At 39.0% G+C, this 10536-nt stretch overlaps 1 protein-coding gene across 11 annotated transcripts; it reads right to left on the minus strand.

The window, feature by feature from the left end:
- Positions 1–463: 463 nt before the first annotated feature.
- On the minus strand, positions 464–8818 carry LOC139641122 (ubiquitin-conjugating enzyme E2 Q2-like). Of its 11 annotated transcripts, none has more exons than XM_071515383.1 (13): positions 8621–8818; positions 6370–6474; positions 6117–6217; positions 5948–6008; positions 5689–5829; positions 5495–5579; positions 5325–5385; positions 5137–5227; positions 4984–5042; positions 4038–4086; positions 3838–3933; positions 3589–3655; positions 464–3188 (listed from the first exon to the last, which is right to left on the minus strand). In XM_071515383.1, the coding sequence occupies exons 1-13, from the start codon at positions 8777–8779 to the stop codon at positions 3157–3159; spliced, it is 1107 nt and encodes a 368-aa protein (XP_071371484.1). In that variant the 5' UTR covers positions 8780–8818; the 3' UTR covers positions 464–3156. The 11 variants fall into 11 exon arrangements, 9 of the variants coding, with proteins under 9 accessions (XP_071371484.1, XP_071371481.1, XP_071371479.1 ...); XM_071515380.1 differs by having other exon boundaries at positions 5948–6004; positions 6095–6217; XM_071515378.1 differs by having other exon boundaries at positions 3832–3933; positions 5948–6004; positions 6095–6217.
- Between the last annotated feature and the right edge of the window lie 1718 nt (positions 8819–10536).

Consider the following 10536-nt stretch of genomic DNA (forward strand, 5'->3'; position numbering starts at 1 on the left):
GGTGGAAAAGTCTCTGGAACAGATTTTAGATCATCATGGGACACTAAAACTCTCCACTGGAACCTGTTAATAATGACATTTTTTCAGCTCCAGAAGACCCACTGCACCTATAATAATAATTAATTTGCAAAACCAATTGAATTTCAGGTTTACAGGCTGTTTTTATGTCGCTGTAGTCAGGGAGGAACCTCCATCATATCACCAAGGGACGACATGACTGGCCGATATCTGGTATTTTATAAAAGCCCAATATCGGCCCGATATATCAGTCTAGCCCAAATTTAAACACATCCAATTTATACTTTACAAATGGAGTTAAAAACCTCTATCTGTGTACCTTTTAGGCCAATTTTCACCTCAAACCGATCAACACATAGGCCATTGAGTATCGCTAATCAACCGTGTTCTATTTAGTAATCAAGCATCTCAAATAATAAACAGAGTGAAACGGGCAACACAGCAATAATCTTAAAATTCTTTATTCATAAACTTGATGCAAGTTTACAAATTACTGTACATGGTCAAAATTTCTTTAAATGGAAAATGAAAAACAAAAGAAACCCAAAGCATGCCAACGGTGCCAGACTTGATAATCTGCCAATCATCTGTTGGTGCCAGAAAATGAATTCACAATTGAGATAGATGAACCTTTTCAATACACTGTCCAGTTAAAGAGAAGCGTGCAAATCTATTCACCACGGCATGACTGACTATCAAACTCAAATCTCTCCACATCCCCTCTGACCAGAGTTTTGGCATTTTTGGAGGGAGGCAATTACACAGGTGTATAAAGGCTCTGTGGGGGTTTTGTATTTAAACCTTAAAGGATGCACAAGTTTATGGTCCGTCTTTTCGGTGCCGTACTGGACAGTATCCTGTTAATGACACCCAATAAATATTCGCCCAGATATTTCAGACATGCAGTGTGTTGAGAAATCGATTTTTCCTGATTTAAAAAGATTTAGATCAGAACTTATTTGTTATTGTATTGACCTCTCTAGGCACAATCTCGCCATTTGTGCAAATATGTTCACAATCAGGACAATCTTAAGACCGCCCACACTCTGAAAAACAAACATCTTTAGTATTTGGGGATCCCCCCCAAATACTAAAGATGAAGAAGACAAAATAATACAGCGGGTATTGATGAGCCATAGCATGAGGTGGAAATCATGCTAATACAATCCTGTTAAAATGTGATCTTTCAACAGTGTAAATGCCCTCCCTCTTACATTGCTTGAAATATATTCGAGGAAACTTCAGTCAGAATGTAACCCATAACATTGTAAAGCTCATTACAGATGTTTTTTTTTTTTTTGACAACAATCAGTTCAGTGAGTGGATAAGTCTAAACTTCAGAGGTACAGAGCATTAATTCATCCATAAAATAAACCATAACTGAACATTTTCATCTACATATTCCCCTCCTAAGTATTGTTTGTTACCTGAGTTGTCATTCAAACCTACTTTTGCAGACAGTGTTAAGAAATAAACTGCAAAAGATCCAATAGATTGGTAGATACAGTGTTTGTCCTGTGGTCTGGGGAACAATAGTACTGATGTTGTACTATATTGCATGGTCAAAGTTAAACCTTAAACAGTTTAATACGGGTGTTCTAAGTTTCAGAGTAATTCTTATTACACTACAATGAGCCTTCTTATTACACACCAACAGCGATACCAAAACACATCCTTGGTATATTATGGTAGCAAACAAATTCCTGGCAAATGATGTCCTTTCAGTCCCTGACTGAAAAGGCTCCACAAACGAGGAGACAGCAGAGTACAGGAGGAGATACATGGTATGGGATGGATCCAGCTGCATGTAATGTTGTGTAACATGGTAGCAGTTTCAAATGTAAACTGGGCAGGGGACAAACCACTACAATCAATATTTGTCAAGAACATATGGCATACTAATTTGCTGCAGGAATGGGTAGAATGGAAAAATCACACACCCTAAACATTGTTAATTTATGTCCTCTTTAAAAGCCCATCCTGGCATGGTTCTGTTTAACAGATTGACTTTGTCACTGAATCCAAGTATATTCCAAATGTGGGATACAGCAGTGGTCATGAGTAGGCCGCTGTGCAAGGTGTTAACATCTCTGTGCACATGCAGCGCCTCATTCTCAGCATCAAATCAGCCACCGCTCTCTATAGATATAATCAATAGAATGATCCGTAGCCAAACTGAGCACTTGCAGGGTCTGTGTGTTAATACAAAGAAGGTAAAAAGACCTCATCAGCTTTAACATTTGTCTGTTTGACCCTCCAACAGATGCGACAATACACGTTTTCCTTTTCTTGTGAACACTTTTCGATGCCCTCTTGCCAAGCTATACTAACTGTACTTCTGAGACGGTCCATATCCATCAGTCCTGTTTTAAGTATTAAACACAGGTGGATTTGATCACCATCTACCATTTATCTCAGTTCAACACCATTACAGCATTTTGATTTTGCTTGGCCCAATATTATTTGTTGCTCTGAATAGCTTTATGCTAAAAAGTAGGAGCTAGGAGATGCTGAGTAGTAAGCTATCTCAGTTTTAAGACACGCTTCCTAAATATGAAAATTGTCTGGGATGTTCATCAAACCATAAAAATAATTTTGCTGAATAATATTTCTTTAACAATATCTGCATTGTGTACCAGTAAACTTTCAAAAAGGAGGGGGGGAGGGGGAAGAGCGCTTTCAATAAAAACATTTGCAGTGAGGTGCCACTTCAAGAGCTTCAGTATCCATCTTCTTTTAAAATTCCCATTTAAGAGGGGGAACTGATTGTTTGTCAAGCCCACTTTGTCAAAGCAGCTAAAAGGAAAAAAAGCATTTCCCCACGTTTAAAGGGAGGAAAGGTTTTTGAAAAGACAAATGAGCATATTTAAAGAGAAACAGGACTACCGATACCCTCACATCACTCTCCTCAGCAGAACACTGAGGCTAGAAGCAAAGTGATACCAGAGTAAAGTCTTGCCCCACATCGGAGCGGAGGAATACTTGTCCGTCGAGCCAACGAGATGGAAGATTTTGCCAGTCGGTTTCCATGAGAAAGATGATATATTCCCAGTAAGTCAGGGGGGGAAAATATTCCAAAGAAAACAAGATATTTTGACCCAAAGACATGTGTTCCCAGTGCATAGTGGTAGTAGCTCCTTATCCATCCTCTTTTGGAGGTGTGTACCAGCCTGCAACAACAAAAACAGAAACCCCTATGCTAATGGATCTATACCATTGTAACACAGTGTATCTAATGAGCCCCAAGTATTCAGACACAGTTACTTAGAATATAGTTGATTGTATATACAGTATGGAATGATTGACTTTCACTCAAAGACTACAAAAAGACAAAGGTGAGGCTTATTGGGACAAATACATAGTATATTGCAGGCAAATTGAGAGGTAGACAGCTTAAACCCTTTTTTTGAGTGTGAACTGTTTAAAAAAAAAAGGGAAAAAGAAAATGTAATTCCTGGCAACCTACTCCCCTCTTAAATTTGTTTTTTATTTTTCACGTTACCGACTTCTATTTATAACCCTATTAAAATTATACAAATAAAGTATGAAAAAAACCAAACTGTTACTTACCATTCTTTTCATGAATCTGCACAAGGGATTTGTATGACTGTTGTGCTCTGGCAAGATTGTACTGGTTCTGGGAAACAAATCATGTGCTGTTAGATGCATTGAGGGAGAAGATGCTAACAAGAATTATGCAAGCATTCCTATGACAATCGAAAATAAAATTCCAGTATGATTCAGCTCAGACAGATTTTTCTCTTCACTTGATTTCTGAAATGTGTGTGTGCTATATAATAGATGTTGACATACGTTTACCTTATTGGCTCCAAACTGCACCCTGGCTTTTCCTTTGACAAGGGTCGCGTTTATCTGCATAATAACAGATTCTATGGAATAGGCACTGCTCCAGCCCTGACAAAACACACACAATAAAAAAAAACCCATAATTAAATTTCTTCAGCTATTTGAGTCAAGGAGAAAGTGCGTTATAAGCCGCATCAAACTCATTTTTATACCTGTTTTGTGAGAAGTTCCATGCACAAGGCCCCTCCTCCTAGAACATAACTGAAATAATAAAACAAATAAGTGGAATGTCAGGAATGAGTGTTTAATGTTTTAAAGCTGGTATGCACATTTGTTCAAGAAAGTATTCACTTGACTTTTTGCAAATTTGTTGTGCTTCAAAGTGATTTCACAATGTACTTCTTTGGCATTTCTGTGAGAGATGTTGTAAGTTTTCCATTCTCTCAAAGGGGAAATTAAACTCCAGAAACTGTTGTAAATGCAACTTTCGGATTCAACAATAACTTTTGAATGGTGATTTCCTGGCAAATTTGTTTATGCCTTTTTTTTAACATCAGGACCCTTCAAAGAATCTCTGTAGGATTTTAGGTGCAAGACGTAATTATATCACAGTGTGTGAAATATGTAGTTGGCAACAAAATCTAGTTCAAATTCTTTCATAAGTCCGATCATAATGGTGCAAGGGTGATTGTTTTATTTACTTTCAAGTCACAGGGACGATACTTTGTAGCCAGTCAAAAATGAGCCACGTACCCTGTACTATGCAGTAACAACATGAAATAGAGTCCAATCAGCACCTAAAAGCCTATAGAGATTCATCATGGGATCTGATGTCAATTTTGTGAGCAAGCAAGGCACAGTATCAACACATTTGCACGGACTGCACTCAAGAACAACAAATGATGTGAAACATTTGCAAATGTTGCCCTCAGGCAATTCATCCCTGCTAAAGCAAGAGGGTGGGTACTTTACATTTGTGGTATTTCAATTTCCTTCCACTTTGAGACAATTGAGTACTGTGAGTAAATCTGAAGAAAGTCCAAAATGCAACTGAAAATTGTGTGGCACAACAAATGTGGGCCAAGTCACAGGGAGTGAATACTTTCTTAAGAGCCTTTCATAAGCAAACTGGGCAGGGGGGAATCACTACACACTCACCCTCCGGAGAGCACAGGTGAAACTACCCGTACAAAAGGTGGGTCAAAAGGAAAATTATCCTGTCATATAAAAAAAAAGGAAATCTTGAGTCTTGAGAAAAAAATATTTTTCCCTCAGAAAACACTCTAGAAATGTGATCACTTTATAACTCACTTTATAAGAGAAATTGAGCAGAATGTAGTCCACCCCTTCCTTTTCCTTTAAGACCTGCAAGTCACTATGTAATGGACTATCTGGGTCTACCCTGCAACAAAGAACCGCAACACAAGTCAAACGTAATGGAACAATAACATAAGGCAAGCTGGAAAATATTTAAACAACTGAATGTGAGAAGAACTTACGTCCTTATTTTGACATGCCATTCATAAAGGCTGTCATTGACTAGTTCCACTGAATAAATACCTGCAAAATAAGTATGACAAAGGACTCTTCTTCAGTCTGAGATAGTTAAAAACTAAAACTACAAATAAGTAAATAAATCAGAAAACACCAATAATCACATAGCAGTCACCTGTCTTATAACTCTGTGATCTGTAGATCTCCCTGAGTTCCTTCATTAGGCGGTCTGAGGCTTGCACTGAGCCAGAGACTGCACCCTGCAACACACATTACACAGGCGGTCAGAGGGACAGACACCTGGACACTGTACACATTAGAAGATATGTTATTACAGCCACCCACAGGCAACACTGCATGAGTACTTACATTCAAGTGATCCTGTCTCTGGTTTTTACGGATCTTCTCCAAGATGGCCAGATTTTCCTTTTCTATCCCGTCATCTTCTGATTTTTTTCCGTCTGCCGGCTCCTCTTCTTTCATTTCATAATGGTCCAGGTCTTCAATGTCCTGCTACCACAGTGTATCAAGCATGTTAAGACACAGAACACAGGATTACATGCACACTGGAGACAATAAACTACAAATACTCTGGATCCACAAAAATGTCAAGAATATACATAGACACCTCTCCCATTTCTTCCTCCTCTTCCTCTTCAGATGTCACCTCATCCACTGGTCCGTGCTGTGGTGTGTGAGACATTGTGAGTTGACAGGCTAGGCTTTTCAGACGTTATGAAAAGATGTGGAATGTTATTCTTGTTGCAATGCCTACCTTTCGCTCTTGGGTAATTGGGCCAGCAGGAAGAGGCTGGTCGAGCATTTCTACATCTGGATGTTGGGGCAGGTTGTAAAGCCGGCAGAGATCACAAATGAGACGCTTCAGCTGCTGAAGAAGCTGCGAAATCAGCAGAAATGAACACCAATAATGAAATTCAAACCACCGTGAAAAAATTCTAGAACGTTTCTATTGTTATAGAGGTAAGCTTGTGTGGTTATAAGTAATGTCAGCAAGCCTGTGTTAAGTTGGATCCACATCAGCCAACTTACCAATGTGCTGCCTTTTCTCACATCCTCTAAGCGCTCCAACACTTCAGCCAGACTAGGGTCATCAGAGTCAACAAACCATATTGGGGGTGTTGAGGGATAAGATTCCTGCAACAGAGGGCACAATTAGACATGGAAATTTGACCAATTCAGCTGGTCTGTCTCAGTAGATGGCTACATGGTCTACAGATTGCATTAGAATATTTAACAGAGAATACTACTTCTTTTAAGAAATCAAAATTGCTTCCCCACTGACATAGGACAGACTAATCTATGTGCTAACATGTTAAAGTCTATTCCAAACCTCTGATAGAACAAATTTCAAACCAAACACGTCTGCCCACTTAGCCACTCGCTTAACTAGATGATTTGTGCATTCACTCTTAACCAGCTGTAGAATGACAACAGTATCTCTGGCACTGGTTGACAAGAAGTGGCTGAGTGCTCCACTGGACCTTCAATTAGGCCTGATGCTGAGTGACCCGCTGATAGTCCCTCAGCCACTTAGCTTAGCTATCATTGTAAGCTAGCAACACCACTCATTATAGACCTATGTTGATTAGTGAGACAAATGCATTTTTGAGAGCAACAAAAAGTGCTGATATCTACATTTTAGCAAACACATAGGCAGCAGACAGTAGTAACCCTAACCATTTTCAAGCATTCAAGCTAAGTGGGCACTTGATCAGGTGTCAAGTGACAGAGGGGCTATAAAGACTTTCTAGTCTGCAACGTCATCAAAGATGTAGAACCTGGGGCTGCTCCACTGACACACCAAGACTGACTTTGTGGACTCATGAAATGTTTGTTTACATGTTTACACCCATGTGTGCTTCATTTTACATGAGTGAAAATCACTCCATAACAGAAAATGTAGTTACATTCATTCGCATAAACTCACACTGGATAATCTCCCAAACAACGTTTTTATCTTTACAAATACATTCTCAACTGAGCTGATCCTAAATTAAGGGGTGGGACAACCTTGTACTTCTCATTTCTAGTGACAGAAATGCTAGAAAGGGTATTGCTAGATACACTCTGGTTTCTTGGTGTTGTAACGCAAAATGGGTTGCAGGCTGACTAATTCTGAGCCCCACCATGACATGGCTATCAAAATATTTTAATGAGCCTGCACGTGTCCCAGAGAATGAACAGAAATTATGGCATATTTTAGCCAACCATTTCAGTGGTATTTCCCTTCAAATCTTGATGGAGAGGGTATGGTTAGGAAGGGAAAGTGAAATATCTGTGCCACCTAAACCTTGAAAATATAATCAGCATGTCATGACAAGAGGGATATTCATCAGATGAATAGGCATCGTCTCTGACAGAATGCCTATGCTTTGTGCTGATTAGCGCTAGCTCGCTAATATTACGGTTTTTGCACTGCCTTGTCCAACAAGGTTGGAAATTATCTTACTCATAATGCAACAATGTGCAAACCCATTAGTATTGAAATACATGAAAATATAGGCCCAACTAATGTTATTCAACAAACTGCGATGGAAAACTCATCTTACATTAGTTGGTTGACTAGTTAATCTCAAATCCATGAAAATCTCTTCTTCTTATCTAGGTAATATCGCCTTCTACATGCTTGGAGTCCCGATAAAGGGAGCACTACTGTCTAGTGTACCAACAAACTCGCCCCGGGATCAGTCTATTTACTGAAAAGGAAATATACATTGTAGGATAACATTCCAATAAACTCCCCCTCTCTAAAGTTATGAATGGGGTATTCGTATGTTTGTTCAGATAAATGATTTAAACGTATTCTTAGCTAGTTATGCATTTTAAAAATAGATGCGACAAGGTTAAAAGTTTCACGAAACGTTAGATAAGATACGGGTAGATGCGGTTAACTAAGTATCCTAGTTGAAAAGTTAGCTCTCGTAAGCTTAAGTTATAGTGGCACTGCAATGGTAACGCAGATATTTTGGCTAACGACACAAGCTAGCGTTACTTTCAGTTAGCTAGCAAAGGCTAACACTGCTGCGATAAAATGCGATTGCTGACAATAATCCATGTTTTATCGTACACTTTCTGAAAGTGAACTTGAGATTTGGGTTGTATTATTTTTATAAATTCATAAGGGTTACTTGAATCTTGATGGCAATAGATTAAAAGAAAAAAATCTGAACACTTTATTCGTAGTTCATTTGTAAACACGGAACCCTCAGCGGAATGTTTTCGTTTCAGTGAATAGTCTGTGTCTAACATTAGCTTGTGCGCGAAGCTGGCCTATCCTTACCGTGATGTTGCAGTGAATGATCAGCAGCTTTTCTCCTGTTACATTGAATTGGCAGCTAAGCTCATCGGGCTTCCAGTCTATTATTCTGAATCGTTCGTGGTTTGGGTCAAAAATTGACTCCAAAAACTTCAATTCGGCCTTCAGCCCCGAAACCGACATCTTCCACTCATCTCAAACCAGGCCGCTGGGAGAGGGGAAGTTGGGGCGGAATGCGACCGCGCAGTTCGGTCTATGGATCTCGCACGTTAGCGTGAGAGCAACAACAAAGGGCTGGAAGGTTGGTTTTACACTGTCTGTAGTATCTAATAATACCATGATTACCACTATCGCCACAGACACTTCCAATACTACAGACATAATAATAATCACAATAATATTCGGGTTATTATAATAACAATTATTCAAATTGTAAGTATTACTATTCTATGAAATAACTTTATTTATATGGCACTTAACTAACTAAAAGCAGTGCTTTACCAGAAGGCATAAAACCAAGAATAGTAAAAAAGAAAATAGGAGATAAAATATGAAACACATTCAAAATTAAAGTGATAAAAAATAAATGCATGAATAGAACAAGGCAAAATAATAATAATAATAATAATAATATAAGACACAACACAAGCTTCAAAAAGTTGGCATAATCAAAAGCACTACGTAATAGCAAGTCTATAAAGTGTGTTTTTTAAGAAATTATATTCAGGCAGGTTGTTCCACAGCTAGGCTCATGGTTAAGAAGAGATGTGCATATGCAATGCCCAGCTTCTAGTCTCAGCTGTCTATAGTAAAAATTGGATTTCAGTCTATCGAGCTTAACTATTATTATTATTATTATTATTATTATTATTATTATTATTATTATTATTATTTTTAAGTGACCTACTCTTTGCAGAAGAACAATTTATACGACTTGACTACTTGTAGGTAAAAATAAATAAATAAATAAAAATACACAGATAAGAGCTGGCAGAGCACAAAATTAAATAAAACTGAAAGTGTAGCTTGAAACAGTGATGTGTCCAACGTAACAGGACACATCACAAGTAAGCCCAAAAAACAACGTTTGATATGCTTGGGTGGGCTATTATGCTTGAAATACAAATGCTCTTCCACATGACTAAATTTAGTAAGAAGTTTTCCAGTGTTAATAAATGTAGATTTTTCAGTGGCAATTATTTGGTGTTGACAAGTAGGGTATTGATTGGATTGTTGTTTTTTCACTTGGGCGGGTGTTAAAAACCTTCTATAGAGTTAAATTAACTCTGATGGGTGTGAACTTATATAAGCACTGGCATAGTGTTGAATTTGAAGAAGAGTTTGCTGTGCAGTGCAGTTGGTACTCACACATTTCCCACATTTTTGATTACACTAATCATTACATACCTGTCAATCCAAGTTGACATTTTCAAAATAAATTGAACAGCATGGACTCCCTTCTGCATCCTTCAGCTTCCCCTATCCCACCAAGTGGCTCCTCTCCACGCAAGAGCTGTCTCAGCTGGGCAACTCCAGCCTATAGCCTGTAACCCGTAGCCCATAGCATTTAGTCTGTAGCCCATAGCCTGTAACCCGTAGCCCATAGCATTTAGTCTGTAGTCCATAGCCTGTAGCTCGTAGCCCATAGCATGTATCTCATCACCCATAGCCTGTAGCCCCTAGCCTGTAGCCCATATCCTGTAGCCCATAGCCTGAAGCCCATAGTCTGTAGTCCATAGCCTGTAGCTCATAGCCCATAGCCTGTAGCCCATAACCTGTAGGTTATCGCCCGTAGCCCATAGCCTGTAGCCCATAGCTTGTAGCCCGTAGCCCACAGCCTATAGCCAGTAGCTCATAGCCCGTAGCCCATAGCCTGTTCCTCGTAGACTCTAGCCCCTAGCCTGTAGCTCATAGCCCATAGCCTGTAGTCCATAGTCTGT

This window comes from Centroberyx affinis, unplaced genomic scaffold (assembly GCF_046629955.1).
Source record: "Centroberyx affinis isolate AG114_WGS23_722 - 3 ecotype Tasmania unplaced genomic scaffold, CSIRO-AGI_Caff_v1 ptg000347l_1, whole genome shotgun sequence".
NCBI classification, from domain to species: Eukaryota; Metazoa; Chordata; class Actinopteri; order Beryciformes; family Berycidae; genus Centroberyx; species Centroberyx affinis.

What these genes read in the sequence shown, in the direction of transcription:
- LOC139641122 (XM_071515381.1), bottom strand. Translation starts at nt 8,779, where the DNA reads ATGTCGGTTTCGGGGCTGAAGGCCGAATTGAAGTTTTTGGAGTCAATT. An exon ending in CAATTACCCAAGAGCGAAAG is followed by an intron (nt 6,005 to 6,094) that starts GTAGGCATTGCA and finishes CACACACCACAG; the next exon opens with CACGGACCAGTGGATGAGGT. An exon ending in GCAGATTCATGAAAAGAATG is followed by an intron (nt 3,189 to 3,588) that starts GTAAGTAACAGT and finishes TTGTTGTTGCAG; the next exon opens with GCTGGTACACACCTCCAAAA.